Genomic DNA, 17766 nt, shown 5'->3' with positions numbered 1-17766 from the left:
AGCCACCTCGCCCGGCCTTAAAATTCTTACTTTATTTTCATGACTATTTAAAGGAAGTTGGAGGAGTGCAAATTGGATTTCAATAATTATCTGTTATCTTAAACTAGAAAAAAGACTTTCTTGGCCGGGCGCGGTGGCTCACGCCTGTAATCCTAGCACTCTGGGAGGCCTAGGTGGGCGGATTGCTCGAGGTTGGGAGTTCAAAACCAGCCTGAGCGAGACCCCGTCTCTACTAAAAATAGAAAGAAATTAATTGACCAACTAAAAATATATATACAAAAAAATTGGCCGGGCATGGTGGTGCATGCCTGTAGTCCCAGCTACGTGGGAGGCTGAGGCAGCAGGATTGCTTGAGCCCAGGAGTTTGAGGTTGCTGTGAGCTAGGCTGATGCCACGGCACTCACTCTAGCCTGGGCAACAAAGTGAGACCCTGTCTCCAAAAAAAAAAAGACTTTCTTTAGTTTAATGGTAACGTGGATACCTTTATCCTCTCTGTGCTTCTCTCCATCTGTCATAAGCATATTTTCCCATTTTATGTGTTTGTGTGTGTCAATTTCTTTTTAACTGGACTTGGCCATCCATGGCTTTATTTTTTATTTTTATTTTTTTTTTGAGATAGAGTCTCACTCTGTTGCCCTGGCTAGAGTGAGTGCCATGACGTCAGCCTAGCTCACAGCAACCTCAAACTCCTGGGCTCAAGCAATCCTCCTGCCTCAGCCTCCCGAGTAGCTGGGACTACAGGCATGTGCCACCATGCCCTGCTAATTTTTTCTATATGTATTACTTGGCCAATTAATTTCTTCCTGTTTATAGTAGAGACGGGGTCTCGCTCTTGCTCAGGCTGGTTTCCAACTCCTGACCTCGAGCAATCCGTCCACATGACTTTATTTTTAAGGTAATATACATCTGTGACAACATCAGCAACTACTATTACCAAGAACCTATAAGATCACCCTCATCTCATTTCCCCCACTTCCTCCCATCGTCTGTCATTTTCTTACCTTTTTAAAAAATTGTGTCATATACTTATGTTTGCCCGAAAAATTACAGGGGAACACACTTTGTAGAGTGCCAGAACTACTAAGGAAACTGCGAAACATGCACACACAGCTTTTAAAGTTTCTCCGGGAGGCTAGCGTGGTGACTGATTCCTGTAATCTCAGTTTTCTGGGAGGCCCAGGCAGGAGGAACCCTTGAGGCCAGGAGTTTGAGATCAGCCTGGGCTACATACTTAGGCTGGGCGCAGTGGCTCACGCCTGTAATCCTAGCACTCTGGGAGGCTGAGGCAGAAGGATCGCTCAAGGTCAGGATTTCGAAACCAGCCTGAGCAAGAGTGAGATCCCGTCTCTACTAAAAAAAAAAATTGAAATTAATTGGCCAACTAGAAATATATAGAAAATATTAGCTGGGCATGGTGGCGCATGCCTGTAGTCCCAGCTACTTGGGAGGCTGAGGCAGGAGGCATTGCTTGAGCCCAGGAGTTTGAGGTTGTTGTGAGCTAGGCTGATGCCACAGCACTCTAGCCCAGGCAACAGAGTGAGACTCTGTCTCAAAAAAAGTAAATAAAAAAATATATATATTTTCAAACATTTTTTTAGAAGCTACAAACTTATGGAATCTTTTTCTATGTATAAAATAATTCCATGATACCACCTGTGAAAGAGAAAACGATGCAACTTTTATTCAGTGTTAGAAAAATTTTTGAGCTCTATTGGAAAACTGAAGAGAAGTTGGAGGGCTGTCAGTGAAGACTTTAGTGCTTATGTTGAGATTGCATTGTACAGATGGGTGGGAAGCCACTGGTAGAGGCTGAACTGAAGAGTCACAGGATGAAAATGAACTGACTTATTATTCTTTCCTCATCTAGTAATACTTTATATGTTTTGTTTCTTACAGTTTAATAGGTGTGTGTGTGTAGGTGTGTGTGTGTGTGTAAAAGTCCCAATCTGTCTCCCTGGCTAGAGTGCACTGGCATCATCATAGCTCATCACAACCTTAAACGGTTGAGCTCAAGTGAATTCCTGCTTCAGCCTCCCGAGTAGCTGGGACTACAGGCTCACGCCACCATATCCGGCTAATTTTATCTATTTTTTGTAGAGACAGAGTCTCGTTCTTGCTCAGGATGGTCTCTAACTCCTGACCTCAAGTGATCCTCCCACCTCAGACTCCCAGAGTGCTAGGATTATAGGCATGAGCCGCCGCACCCAACCTTTAATAAGTTTTTTTTTACTGTATCTTTGTTTCCTTTGAGGACTATATGTACTAGGCTATTTCTAATAAAATTTAAATTACTTAGTGTTCAGTTGGAAGTCAGGTCTAGTTCTCACTCTGCCCCAAGTCTTGGTCTAATCTCCAAGACACTTGGTTCCTGAGGTGTTCTTTCTATTCTGCTATGATTCTATAATTAGTAATATGAGTTATAGAGCCAATCAGAAAATATGCCATGAATGAAACAGTTTCTGTTAAGAGTTTCCAACATTGAATACTTCACATTGGTAACTCATTCTCCAGCTATTATGTGGCATTTGCCTGGTTTCTATAAGGAGCTTAAACATTTTATGGTTACTCTCTATGAGATCCCTGGGGAAACATTAAAAGTGGTTAGGGTGCGCATTGCAATTGCCTTAGTATTTCTGCCTAATCACAAAGTGGTATTTGTTGGCTAAAGCTGTTGGATGGTTTAAACATACTTTTGAGGGGAGCGGGAGTGTCCTGCAGATAAGCTGTTTCTCATTCATAATGTCATAATGAAGTTTTTGTTCTTAATTTAGTTTGAAATCACATATAGTTCTTTGAAAAGCTGTATATCCCATCATGTAATACACCTCTAAAATTATCATCGTTTCTAGATGCATACTCTTCCTGGGATTTCTGTTTAGCTTGCAGAGCAGTGCAATGGCAGACATATGAGATAGAACTGTTGCTGTTCTCTATAGCTTTGTATACTATTTTCTCATTTGTAGTAGGAGAGAAAGAAAAATGGCCGTAGCCTCCTTTTGCTCTTTAAAATAATTTTGCTTGCCTTATAGAAGTACGTAAGTTTGTAGAGAAAAGTTAAAATTAACCCTTTGCACTCGGATGTCGGGTGTGACTCGACACGGTTAGCATCAGTAGCAGCTCGTATGTCGAGCCACACTCCACACGTAGTTTCACCACAGGGGAAGGGGGATTTTTGTCTATTTTTCCAGTATCTTGTTTTCATTAGCATGAAAGGACAAGTAAAATGTAAATGCAGAGATGGTACACTAACTTCCAGGGGTAGATTATTATCCACTAATTTAGAGCAACGTTTAGATGGAAAGCTCCATATAATCACACCTCACCCTAACAAAAAACACAAAGATTGTGTTGCTTGTTCTAACAGAAAAATCAAAGGAGGAAGAAGAGAGACGATTTATATTTGTGAAACATGTGAATGTAAACCAGGTCTTCACGTGGGTGAATGTTTCAAAAAATATCACACTATGAAAAATTATAGAGATTAAAACTACTCTTTGAATGTATCAATAATTTAAAATATAAAAAAATCCAAATAAGTTTGTATGAAAAGAAACTCTAGTTTTTTATTCTACTTCCGCACTTTGTAAAATCTGGGGTATTTAAAAAATTAAATCCTGAGTAGAATAAAGCAATCATGAAAAAAGCAAGCGAGTGCAAAGGGTTAATGATCTTTAGCACAAAAGTCAGTGGGATGGACCTAGACCTGGATAGACCTTTACAGAGTGTCTAAATCAAAAGGAGAAACTGTAAAAGAAAGATTGTTTTAAACCTCATCTGCACAGAATTTGTGTGATGTAATCTATAGCGTTCTTCTGGGAATAAATTAGTATTTCTGTTAAAATAGTGACACAGTTTTCTGATGACATTTAATGAGATTGACTTTTGCTAGGAAACTAGTTACCTGTCCACACAGTTGGCTGTCATCTGTCAGTCAAGAATCTAATAACCTTTAACCGGACATTGTTTTCATTTTGTTATCTAGTTCAGCAACTATCTGTTCCCTTTTCCTATGTATTTAATATATTCCTGTCAAGAGTGTACCTTTGAATTAGTATCTTAGAGACCTCTTCTCTTGCTTACAAGATTATAATAAAATATTGACAATGTGGTCATTACTAACATGTCTGTGAAAAATATTTTAAACTCTGTTAACAATGTAGAACTGGAGGAACTTGATAGTCTAAGAACACTGGAACAAAGTTTTTCTAGTTTTTAGTTCAGCGAGTTAGGAAATCTGTATTATTCTTCCCTCTTTACTAAAGAATAAGATTATTTTGTTACTTAGCCAGTCTGATTCAGGTAGATGTTCTCATTTTAAATGTTGAGTTGCTTCAGGTCTATTTTCAAGCTAATTCTGGATCCAGGGCTCTTAACAGAAGACACATTAACAAATACATAGCTTGTGGTTCAGGACCTCGTTGGCTTAAAGATAAATAACTTCATAAAAACTAATTAGAGAGACAGAGCCACTTTAAAGTGTGAGGAAAAATATTTATATATAATGTGTCTGTGTAGTATGTCTAGGCATAAAGATGGGTAGAATTTTAGAGCTGGAAAGAGGCTAGTAATGTGAAACTCAATTTTGCAAGCAGGGAAACTTGAGGACTATGCAGGTATGGAGTACATTGAGGTCTTGATTTTCTTTAATATGGTGGAGTTCTTTATTAGTTTGGTATAGGTGGTTTCCTTTTTGGTTGATCAGTGTGTTTTCCTATGTATATAGTTCCTGCTTATTTCTAGGAATAGATCTTTAGGTATAATTTTATATGTTTTTATTAGGGGGAAATACTAGACATGACAGTAGTGATAGAACAGTGTTACACACACACACACACACACACACACACACACGCTGGGCATGGTGGCGCGTGCCTGTAGTCCCAGCTACTCAGGAGGCTGAGGCAGGAGGATCACTTGAGCCTAGGAGTTTGAGGTTGCTGTGAGCTAGGCTGATGCCACGGCACAGCCCAGGCAACAGAGTGAGACTCTGTCTCCAAAAAAAAAAAAAAAAAAAATCTTTCAGAAATACATACTGAAATATTTATAAAGGAAATGATGTAATTTGGGGGATTTGGTCCAAAATAATCCATAGGGTTGGGGGACAGATAGCTGAGGTAGGACTGGCCAAAAGTTGGGGGTGGGGAACAGATAGCTGAGGTAGGACTGGCCAAAAGTTGATAGTTGAAGTTAGTTGATGGGTAGGAGGAGGTTGTGGAGATTTCATCATTATTTAGCTTATGTTTGAAAATTTTTATTCAAAAAGGATCTAAGATAAATGAAAAACATGGGAGATGATCAGGTTTGCTTTATTGTTTTATAAAATTAACATGGATTGTAGGGTTCTATATAATCTGTCCCTACCTACCTATATCCAGTGTCAAGATGAGTGTGTTTTCCCCCTTGTTCACTGTCTGAGCTGTAGCCACATAACCATTGTATACATGCTATTTCTTCTTCCTGAGACACCACAATCCTCTGCCTTTATCTTCTACCCCTCTCAACATTCCCTGCTTCTCATACCCACCCCTCTGCCAATTGCCTGTCCAAGTCCTCATTTATATTGAAATACTTTGGAGCTCTGTTTAAATGATTATACCACAGAGAAGTCTTTGTAGATCCCCCCATCTGAAACCAGTGTCATTGTTATGATTGCTTACATTACATACATTTTGTATAATTATTTATTAACATAGATCTTCCACATTAAATTCTAAATTTAATGAGCCATGGTTCTTGTTTTTGTATCCCTTGACTCTAGTATAATCCCTGGTAAATAATAGTTGCTTAAATAGTTAAATGAAAGGGAGTGGGGGAGGAGAGGAGGGTGAGTTCATGATGGGTTGAGTACTTGACTGAAATAATCTGCCAAAGTCCACATCTCATTTCAATATCAGAGGTCATCTGCTTTAAGCAGTAAGGCAAAAGGGTTAAGTGTTCTATCCCAAGAGTCTATCAGAATGAATTGGCTGTTTAGAATTGGCTCTGGTACATTTGTTTCCTATTATTACAGACCTTTTTAGAAAGCTGATGTAACCTAAAGTGAAAGATAAAGTTTGTGTTTAGGACTCCCCCCCCCCCTTGGTTTTATTTTACAACTAAAATATGGGATATTTAACACTAGACAGTTTGGCTCCCTCCACCCCCATGTTTTATTTCCTTTGTCTTTTTAAATTTGGTGGGGGAGTGGTACTGTCATTGAATCTGTGGCTGATAGTATGATGTCTATTCTAATGGACTACTTTGGTTTTACTGCTTAGCATGGAACTTGTTTTAGATGACTGTGAAGCAGAAGAAACCCTCAGCATATGGCCTATTGTTAACTGAAAACACCTCTGTTTCCTGAATTTGTCTCAGAGATTTCATCTCATTATTTCTTACATGATTTTTCTTCCTCTCTTGTACGTTTTATGAAATGGAGTTGAAATACAAGGTTATATTTACTAAATTGTTATTCTTATATTACATTGCAGTTAGGATTACATCATTTTATGCATTCCACAACCATGTGAGGCAGATATTTCTGTTATTTCCAGAGATCAGTTTACATACCTAGGATCATATAAGTAAATAAAAGTGAGACCTTGCCTTGAAACCTATCTTCCTTCCCTTTCCCCTGTTTGACCCAGTGCTTTTGAGCTAGATAGTGAATACTTTTTTTTTTATGTGACTCAGTAATTTCCATATTTCTTATTCTGTCCCATAGTGACCCTAACATTTACTCTGGATACTGTGAATCTGTTGATTGTATACTCTAAGCTGATTTCTGTTGTTTTTGTAAGTCATTTAAATAATCTGGAGATTTCAGAATTTAGGTGTCTCAGAATTTCTTGTACACTTGGAAGTAGCACCTACAACCCTTTGTCAAATAATTTATCTACCTGTTTTTGATTGATCAGAGCACTGTGTAACTTGCTGTGAACAGTCATTTTACTTGAGCTTGTTAATAGAACCTATGTTGTATTAAAAGGAAAGAGCCATGATAGGACTGAAATCACAATCAAAGATTAAATTACCACCATTCAGGTCTTTCTGGCATTTTTGTTGTTGATTTAATGAGATTTTTAAAATTTTGTAGATCAGGGAAGAGGAGAAGTATAATCATAATCCACCAGCTCTGTTCTAACTGGATTTACATTATAAATTTTCCATCTTGGAATAGGATTAGGTGACTTAATTAGAGGCAGCACTTAGGTCTGGTATTCCATGTGGTTCAACATCTAGCTTTTGGTGTTACTTTGAAATAAATGTATAGCTTTTGCTGTAGTTTATGTCTGAGGAAAAAAGAAGTATCCACCACTGTGGGCTGCCGTTCTGCTGTCTGTGACAGTGCTGTAGGCATTGAAGATAGGGTTCATGAAGTTACAAAGAGTTGATCTGTTAATAATCTCTTAAACCCATTGACTACCAATATGTTGATAGTAAGGGGTAATTTATTGTAAACCTTATTTTTCTTTCTCTCTGTTAGCAAAAATTATAATACATTTCTTAGTGGTTTTATTTTAGCAGAATTGATGGTGACCATCTCTGAGTTAAATGATTCAAATCATTACCTTTTATAATACAATAAAAAAGATCCTATCTTTGACACCTTTGAGCAGAGATTATTAGGGACTGAGGCCTTGCTGCAAGGGGGCGGGGCTGCAGGGCACAGCAGGAGGAGATGAGTGACTAGGTGAGCCAGTGAAGCTTCATCTGTATCATCTGTAATTACAGCTCCTCCCCATCCTTCACACTGCCTGAGCTCTGTCTCTGTCGACACCCACCCCTGCAGCGCTGCACCCCATGGAAAAATTGTTTTCCATGAACCAGTCCCTGGTGCCAAAAAGGTTGGAGACTGCTGCGGGCTTTGAGGGAATCAGTGTACAATTTCTAAAAAAAATAGGATATGCTTGGCCCCACACATTGAAGAGTGGTTAAATCTCCTTACATAAAAGTTCCTGTGTTGATCTCTTTGTCCTTTTCTAATGAAACATTCATTAACGGTATCATTCAAGATGGCTTTAAAGAGCTAAAAACAAAAATTAATTTTTAGCCAACATGTAAACTGAACTCTAAGTTTGCAAGGGAAAAAAAGTTTTTCAGTATATGGTTTTAGTGTATAGAGTACAGAGGACTCTAGAGTACTCTTGGGAGTACAGAGGGTTTTTTTAAGAAAATGATTTTTTCTCAGGTAAATAAAATATTCTCTATTCTTGGGTTCAGTAAAACATCCTAAGTTTTGGATATGGGGTAATGGTCTACTAACCCTGTAAAAAGAACTGTTAAAGTAAGTTCATGTAGCTAAAAAAATCTATTTGTACAACAAAAATTTCTTAGACCAATATTGGCACATGGCTGGCAACATGAAAATTTATTATTCTTATGGTATCACAGAAGCAAATATTGATACTGTATTTTTTTTTTTTTTTTTTTTGAGACAGAGTCTCGCTTTCTTGCCTAGGCTAGAGTGAGTGCCGTGGTGTCAGCCTAGCTCACAGCAACCTCAAACTCCTGGGCTCAAGCAATCCTCCTGCCCCAGCCTCCCGAGTAGCTGGGACTACAGGCACGAGCCGCCATGCCCGGCTGATTTTTATATTATATATATTAGTTGGCCAATTAATTTCTTTCTATTTTTATGGTAGAGACGGGGTCTCGCTCGGGCTGGTTTTGAACTCCTGACCTTGAGCAATCCGCCCACCTCGGCCTCCCAGAGTGCTAGGATTACAGGCGTGAGCCACCGCGCCCGGCCTTGATACTGTATTTTATGGCATTTAGGTAACTAGAAAGCAATCCATAGTGTAAAATATTAGTAAGTTTTTATATAGCATGTGTAGACAAAGCCAATTTACCAGTAAAAAGTTTGTAATAGCAAGGAGCAAAATAAGAGTTAAAAGAATTTTTTTTTTTTTGAGACAGAGTCTCGCTTTCTTGCCTAGGCTAGAGTGAGTGCCATGGCGTCAGCCTAGCTCACAGCAACCTCAATCTCCTGGCTCAAGCAATCCTTCTGCCTCAGCCTCCTGAGTAGCTGGGACTACAGGCATGTGCCACCATGCCCGGCTACTTTTTTTTTTATATATATATATTAGTTGGCCAATTAATTTCTTTCTATTTATAGTAGAGATGGGGTCTCGCTCTTGCTCAGGCTGGTTTCGAGCTCCTGACCTGGAGCAATCCGCCCGCCTTGGCCTCCCAGAGAGCTAGGATTACAGGCGTGAGCCACCACGCCCGGCCTGAGTTAAAAGAATTTTAACTCAGTTGATAGATACAGTACATACGTGTAGCATACATTTTGGTACAAAGTAGTATAAAGTACATAGTAAAATCATACATTTGAAGGCATTCTAGTTTCATGCTTAGACATACAGTTAAAGCAATTATTTCAGTAATTGTTAGCACAGAATAAGCAACCAGAAAGAATTGAAAGACTCATTAGTGTTGGAATCCATATTTTTCTTCATTGTTGATAATGAGTTGTCATTATATTTAAAGTATTATTCTGTAACCTTTGTCTGTGTTCTTTCTTGAACACAGAATCTCTAATGTTAAATCAGCATATCTCTAATGTTAGCATATCTCTAATGTTAAATCAGGGTCTCCTGTTTTTGAACTGTAAATTATCAGAGTAGTTTATATTTTAAATGTTAGGGGGAAATCTACCTTTACTTCTGATAAACTAAGTTCTTATGTTGTCTTGTTTTTGTTAGGGGAAAAAACCATATGCTGTGAAGCTCTTATTTTTGTGATAATGTTTGCAGTGTTCTGCCCTGCCACTGATTTATGGTAACATCGTCATAGTTCACCCCAGACTTGTTAAGTGTATACCGCTCACCTTTGCTAACAACTCAGTTTTCTACTCATAGTGCTGGTATTTTGAACATGAGATACTTGGGGTGGAGTTTTCCGTTTTTCCTTGTTGATACTCAAAGTTTGAGCAGCATTATGGAATAACGGCATTGTGACACTTTCTACTGGAAATCGCTTCCTGTTGTAAATCATTCTATAACAGATGTAAAATGAAACCTGTTCAGAAGTTGGGAATTGCTAGTATTCCCTTAGTGCCACTTTTATTTAATTAGTTTATTAGCTAATCTCTCCCCAAATATTATTAGGCTTGCTTTATATTGTTATTTAGGAGATTACCTTTGTAGTAGGCCTACTACTTTTGACCTCAGGAAAGCTGAAAAGGGATTTTAATTAATATCAAAGAAAAAAGATACTTATCGAAGTTTGTATGAACTAAAATGTTTTAAGTAATTTCCTTTTGTATTTTTAAGCATCCAAACAGATTTTAAAGTGGATTCTGTGTGTGTGTGTGTGTGTGTGTGTGTGTGTGTGTGTGTGTGTGTCCCTTGGCAGTAAATCAGATAGAAGAAAAAGAAAAGTTCTTTTGGTTAAGATGTCTAAACTCAGAGATAACAAATAGGTTTCATCTTTCCTGCCAATTTAGAGTGCTTGGTGTTCTGGAACACTGTCCTGAGAAGGCTTATGAGCTAAGTTCAGGATCACTGGGAGAGATTGCCAGAAAAATTTTTTTTTTTTTCTCCCACTAAGGGTGATTACAGAGGAAGTGGCAGAAATTTGCTAAGAAATGATCTTTCCCTTGCTTTGGTTTTCATCAGTAAGGTTTTATTTTGGCTAGCTAGCCACTTTCAGTTTGTAGAACAAATTTGTCTGAGTAAACTATCATTAAATAGATGTTCTGTCAATTTTATCATTACCTTTTGGCTTCAGATCTGTCTTTTATGATACTTGACTCGTCTACTGTTTTATTTACTTGAAGACTCAAGTTTCAAAAAGAAGCAAAGGAGCGAGCTTCGCGGTTCCTTAAACATAAGAGTGACTTGAAGAAATTGTTTTGAGGTGAATTTATTGAAGAAAGTAGTATGGTTGACTGGTGTTGGCATGAGCAACTAAGGAGGCTGTTGAAGTAGTCTAGTGGTGATAGATGGGGACTTGGTATGGTGGTAGCTTTAAAAAATGAAAGGAACTTAAAAAAACTAAGAATTTGCAGGATAGGAAGATGGTGAGCCTTGAAGAGTAATGAAAGTTGGGAATACAATATCAGGGTTAGCTAGCATTGTCTCTTTTGTGGGGAGGGTATTTTTATAGTTCAAGAATGACCCCTAGGTTATTCTTGATATCTTGAGGCCCTTTCCTGGATTTGGGATGTAACTTGACCTGAAGCCAACATTGAAGCAGACAGCTGTACTTAGGAAGTATCTTTTTTGTCTTATACCAGTTCCAACAAGATTAGGGAACTATGAAATACCTTGTTTCTAAAAGAAGAGAAATAGTTGATAATAGTTAATCATAGTGGTTGATTTGAATGGCTTATGTTTGGCCCATACAAAAATGAAAATACCATTGCTATCCTTGGTCTTTTTTCTTTTCTTTTTTCTTTCTTATTTGTCCATGCTGGTCTTGAACTCCTGGCTTCAAGTAATCTTTTTGCCTCAGCCTCCCAAATGCTGGGATTACAGGCATGAGTCGCTGCATCTGGCCCTTGGTTTTAATTATTATGCCACGATTAGGTATTAACTCATTTCTAACCTCACTGCGGTCAGATTTGTCCTCTTTTATTATTGACATTAGATTGTATTTTGTCCTGTTGGGGGACTATGTAAAAGGTCACATATAGTCACTTAAATTTTTTAGGAATGAGTATGTGTATCCTGATTGGAAGTAACCTATGAAAAATAATTTTATAAATTATAATTATAAATTATGAAATATTTTGATTACAAAATATAGCAGGTACCATGTACCCCCTCTAAAGAATGTTAAAATGTTACCATATTTCTAAGAGGTTTTTAAAAAGTGATGACAAACATTACATTATAAGTAAAGCTAAATGCAGCTTCTCCATTCCCTTTCCCAGAAGTGATGAGGACCCTAATTTGGAATTTGTTGTATATCAGTTCTACATGATTATCACTTTTCTGTATTGGTAACAGTCCTTTTTATTGCTTATTTGTTCTTTTAGTTTTCATGTAGTTTTCCCATTCCACATTGTTGACATTTAGTCATGTTGGTACATAAAGTAATTGCTAAAGAGTATTTCATTAAATTCCTTTACTACTTGTATGTATCTATGATAGTACTTACTGTTGTTTATTTTTTGTTTTTTTATTATAATCTAGAATCACAGATATTTTTTGTTTTTATGTGGTTTTTCCATTCAACATTTCTGAGATCTAGTCATATTGATACATATAGTTCTAGTTAATTTTGTTTTTGTTGTTATAGAAAAGTCTGTTAAAGGAATAAATTATAGTTTCTCTATATACCTACTTCAGCAGAATTGGATTATAATTAATTTTTAGCTACTACAGTGAACCTGTTTCCATATTAAATGTATAGATCATGTTCTCAGAAGTAGAATTCCATGATGTTTAGGTATGCACATTTTCCAGTTATTCTTTAAAAATGGTGTTGCCAGTTTTTACTGTTCCCAGGGATATATGAATTGCTCTTTCTCACTTCTCACCAACTGTTGGTTTTATCAGACTTTTGAGTTTTTCCAATCTAGGTTTGAAACAGCATCCTGATATTTTACCTAATATTAATATTGTAACCAAATTGTAATGAGACTTGGCATATTTTTTATATATGTATGGGTTTATTCAGGTTTCTTTTATGTGCGTTTCCTGTTTCTATTGCCTTCTTTTCTTTTAACTCTTTTCTTGGAGTTCTGCTATATAGTCCAAAGTTTAATCTTTAGTTATATTTGTTACAGATATTTTCTACCAAGCAGTAGCTTGTCTTTTAACTTTATTAGGTCTTTCATTTTTTTTTTTTTTTTTTTTGAGACAGAGTCTCGCTTTCTTGCCTAGGCTAGTGTGAGTGCCATGGCGTCAGCCTAGCTCACAGCAACCTCAAACTCCTGGGCTCAAGCAATCCTACTGCCTCAGCCTCCTGAGTTGCTGGGACTACAGGCACGAGCCACCATGCCCGGCTAATTTTTTATATATATATATTAGTTGGCCAATTGATTTCTTTCTATTTTTATAGTAGAGACGGGGTATCGCTCAGGCTGGTTTTGAACTCCTGACCTTGAGCAATCCGCCCGCCTCGGCCTCCCAGAGTGCTAGGATTACAAGCGTGAGCCACCGCGCCCGGCCAGGTCTTTCATTATATGCTGAAAATTAGGTGAGGTTTTTGTGTCTGATTTAAGAAATCGTTCCCTGCTATGAGTTTTGAAGATTTTTTTTTTAAGTTTGGCTGTTCAGATTTTGCAATTTGCAAAGCCAAAATTATGTAATTGTATCATGAAGAGAGCTAATTTTACTTTTTCCATCTAAAGAACTGGCCTTTTCAATACCATTTATTGAATAGTTCAATCTTTCCCCAGTAATGTGAATGCTATTTCTTTTATATATCTGATTCTAAGATTTGAAGCACGCTATATTCTGTTCCATTCCTTTTATTGTCTTTCGTACACTGCCTTAATTATCACAGCTTTGTAGTAAGTTTTGCTATCTGACAGTGTGAGTTTTCATCATACTTTCTTCTTCAGAATTTCTTGGCAGTTGGTTCTTTTTTCCATGTGAAATTTTGGATCTGTTTCTCAGCTTCCATTAAAAACCCTGTAGGGAATTTGGAATTTCTTTGAAATTTTAGATGTATATGACAATTGCCATCCTCAAAAAATGCATCCCACCATTTGTATGGATCTTCATGCCTTTTAAGATTTATTATTTTCTCTGTATTTCTTATATGTCATTAGTTTTTGTTGGTGTTACGAATAGTGCTTACTGAAAATGGGTGTTTTCTTCTTTTCTGACTAGTAGTTTATGTTGATCTTTACTCAGCACCTTTGCTGAATACTTGATTAGCTTTAACAATTTGTAGTGTCTCTTGGATTTTCTGTATAGGTTAGTCTTTAATGTAGAAAATACTTATATCTCCTGAGAAATTCAATTGCAGAGAAATTAGGTGCCACAGGACTAGGATACTAGAAGGCAGTTCCACTTAGTTAATTTGGGAAAATCTATATGAAGGGTTTTATCTGAGTGTGTCCTGTGGGTGGGTGTGGGAGGGAGAGTGAGTGAGTGAATCTGTCTGTCTGTCTGTCTTGGGTTTTTCTTGAACTAGAGTTAGTCTACATAAGGACCTTTAGAAGTTAAATCCCACACATTCCCACCTCTCACCCCATATGTATTACTGCTACCTTTGGATTTCATTCAGTTTATTTCCTTTTAGGAGACGCAGGTCAGAATGGAGATGGGCTGCAGACCGAGCAGCTATTGTCAGCCGCTGGAACTGGCTTCAGGCTCACGTTTCTGACTTGGAATATCGAATTCGGCAACAGACAGACATTTACAAACAGATACGTGCTAATAAGGTAAGGGATATGTGTCTGGTGTTTTTCAACCCAGCTGAAAACTACCATTATCCCTTTTCCCCCATGCCCTTCTACCTCTTCAGTAACTCTTAACTATTTCACAGTAAATGGTTTAATGATCTAATGTAGGGGTTTAATTTGTTTAATAGCCTGAAATTGTTTAGGGTAGTGTGGAAAACACTGTTAGAATATAATGTTTTCAACAAAACAGTGTGGGTTTCTGGGCTAACAGCAAACAAGAAAGAAACTAAATCATGTAAGCCATTGGCATGTAACTGTCATATTTGTTACATTTATGGAAAAGTACTATTGAGGATTTTCATGTTCTTGCATTTTTGTTTAGATGTGCTCTTCTTTTACTGCTAAACTTCCCTTGCTTTCTTGAGAATTAGAGTTTTCCCTAAAAGATTGTTTTAGGCAAAATTAGACATTGGTGAATAGGATTTTTGTTTTCCTGTGTTCTCCTGTCTGCAGAGGACTGATTGTTACTGCACACCTTTTATCTTTGACAGTGATATTTTGTATAGCTTTTCTTCTTGAAAAATCAACTTGAAAAAAGTTTTCCACTCAGTTTAGATTTGACTCAAGGAGAAATTTGCATAGAAAACAAATGCATTCAATTAATACTGAGTGGCTACAGCGTCTAGCACTGTTCTTCATAGTGAGGTCACAGTGGTGAACAAAAGTCCTGCCTTCATGGAGCTTACATTATTGCAAAGTATTTTTTGTATTAATTTGGTATGGTTGAGCTACATGACTGATATGGATCTAGATGAAGTCTGCTGCTTCTGAAAATAAGGGCCATAATGTTTTTTGTCCTTAGTACTAGTTGAAGCCTTAAGAACATTGCTATACTGTGGACAGTATACATTAAATTAATTAGCATGCCAAAAATTAAAGGTTGACCAACTGATAAGATAAACAGAATGATCAGGGTTTGAAATAAAAAGTTCTACAGCCTCCTGTGTCATTTAAACTTTTATTTCATAAATTCCTGGCTGGGTGTAGTGGCTCATGCCGGTAATGCTAATATATTGGGATACTGAGGTGAGAAGATCACTTGAGACCAGCCTGGGCAACAACACAGTGAGACCCTGTCTCTATAAAAATTTTTTTTAAATAGCTGGGCATGGGGATGCGTGCCAGTGTACTTGGGAGGCCAAGGCAGGAGAATCATTTGAGCCTAGGAGTCAGGCTGCAGTGAGCTGTGATCGTGCCACTATACTCCAGTCTAGGCAACAGATTGAGATCCTGTCATTAATAAATATATACATACCTATCTATATTTTATTCCATAAATTCCACTGGATATTTAAGCTTCTCTCCAAATTTGGTTTATATATAAATCTCCAAAAGTTTGGCAGAGCATATTATAATTGAGTCCTGGGGGCTCACTTAAAATAACAAAAGTAATAATAATTTGTTTCCTTACAGAACAAATTAAATCCTAACTGGCTTCTTTAAAAATTAGCTAGAGCAAAACTGAAAAATATTCCAGGTGTTGTGAATATTTTGCTTTCCTTAGCTCTTCACAAAGGAAATCTTAAAGTGAGATTTGTAGAACGTGAACAGGAATGGTGACTAAGAGTAGCTAGGAGGTGACTGGATACGCCTGTCCTGAGGAGAAAAACACAGTCTTGTTCTCTCTCAGGGACTCCTCTTCAGTGTCTGTTTCTAGATTTTTACAGCCAGTAGTTAGGTGGGAATTTCTATATTTGAGAACTAGAGTCTCTTAGTAACAACTGAGATTAGTACAATAGTAGTCATAAGTGTTGCTTCATCTTTTTATATACATTCATAAATATATGCATGTGGGCTTATATATGTGTATATGTTATGTTATTTTAGTTCCCTGTTATAAAACTACATTTCATAGAACCTAAGATGGTATTGATTATAACGTATACTCTATTTTATGTACCACAAAGAAATGATTTCAGCTAAACTATAGCATAACAGCAACTGTAAGATGCATCTTGATTTAAAAGATGTTGACATTTGGGAAAGTATGTCTTAGAATTGATGAACTATTATGTGTCAATTCTTAGGAAACTTGGAAATTACACAGAACTGTAAAAGAGATCTGCCTCCCCTCCCCCAGAATACCCCAACAGACTCAAAATTAACTCACTACTAACATTTTTGTGTATTTTGTTTCATTTTTTTACCCCTGGGACATAAATAATTTATTTAAATATAATCATATTGTATGTATGCCTTGAATGTTCCCTGTTGATTTTTGGAAAACATTTTTTATTGGCTCAATTTTATTATGTTTCCTTCTTGACCATTTAAATTGTGCCTTTTATTAAATTATATTATGGGCCGGGCTTGGTGGTTCACACTTGTAATCCCCACTTTATGAGGCCTAGATGGGAGGATCACTTGAGGCTAGGAGTTTGAGACCAGCCTGGGCAATATAGAAAGACTCTGTCTCTACAAAAAAGAAATTTGAAAATTATATGGGTCTGATAGCTTGCTTGTGTAGTCTTAGCTACTCGGGAGGCTGAAGCTGGAGGATCTCTTGAGCCCAGGAGTTGTAGACTGCAGTGAGCTATGATGGCACCACTGCACTCTGGCCTGGGTGACAGAGCAAGACCATGTCTCAAACAAACAAATAAAAAATTACATTACAAAGCATGCCATGATAAACTTTACCTGGCTCAAAGGCATGAATACTTTTATGTTCTTAATGCATACTTTAGAGAAGTGTTTTGATAGTGTATATTAGCTTGCAGTCTGACTAGCTGTGTATGAGAAAATACCTCTTACCTCACTTTTGGCTCTTGCTTTATTTTTTAGCTTGTTACTCAGCAGTAATGACATAGTGGTTTGGGAAAACTTTCAAAATACCTGAAAAATATTTCTAAATATCTGGAAGATAATCTGGAGTTTTTTGTGTATAGTTGTTTCACCTAACGACAGGGATATGTTCTGCGAAATGTGTTGTTAGGTGATTTTTGTCATGCACACATCATAGAGTATTCTTAACATAAACCGAGAGGTTGTAGACTCCTACACACTTAGGCTGTAATGGTATAGCTTTTATGGCTCCTAGGCTACAAACCTGTACAGTGTGTTCTACACTGACTGCTGTAGGCAGTTGTAACACAATGGTAAGTACTTTACATAACTAAACATAAAAAGTACCATAAAGATATGATATAAAAGCTAAAAAATGGTATATTTGTGTAGGGAGGTTACATTGAATGGGGCTTGCAGGACTAGATATTGCTTTGGGTGAGTCAGTAAGTGGTGATTATTGTACACTACTGTAGACTTTATAAGCACTATCCACTTAGTCTACTCTAAATTTATTTTTTAAAGGATTTTTCTTCAAAAATAACCTAAGCTTACTGTAACTTCACTTTATAAACTTTTTATTTTAACCTTTTGACTCTTTTATAATAATACTTAAAACACAAACCCAGGCCACACACAGT

General features: G+C 37.1%; 1 protein-coding gene across 7 annotated transcripts in view; it reads left to right on the top strand.

Moving 5' to 3' along the window:
- KANSL1 (KAT8 regulatory NSL complex subunit 1) overlaps positions 1-17766 on the top strand; it is a 179018-nt gene that overhangs the window by 100022 nt on the left and 61230 nt on the right. For all 7 annotated transcript variants that reach the window (XM_075994652.1, XM_012751047.3, XM_012751042.3 and 4 more), the window contains one exon: positions 14182-14323. In XM_075994652.1, coding sequence (XP_075850767.1) covers positions 14182-14323 — 142 coding nt within the window. The remainder of the gene's footprint in view (positions 1-14181; positions 14324-17766) is intronic.

The sequence above is a fragment of the Microcebus murinus genome, chromosome 18, assembly GCF_040939455.1.
Source record: "Microcebus murinus isolate Inina chromosome 18, M.murinus_Inina_mat1.0, whole genome shotgun sequence".
Lineage (NCBI taxonomy): Eukaryota > Metazoa > Chordata > Mammalia > Primates > Cheirogaleidae > Microcebus > Microcebus murinus.
This window is presented reverse-complemented; position numbering and strand designations above follow the sequence as displayed.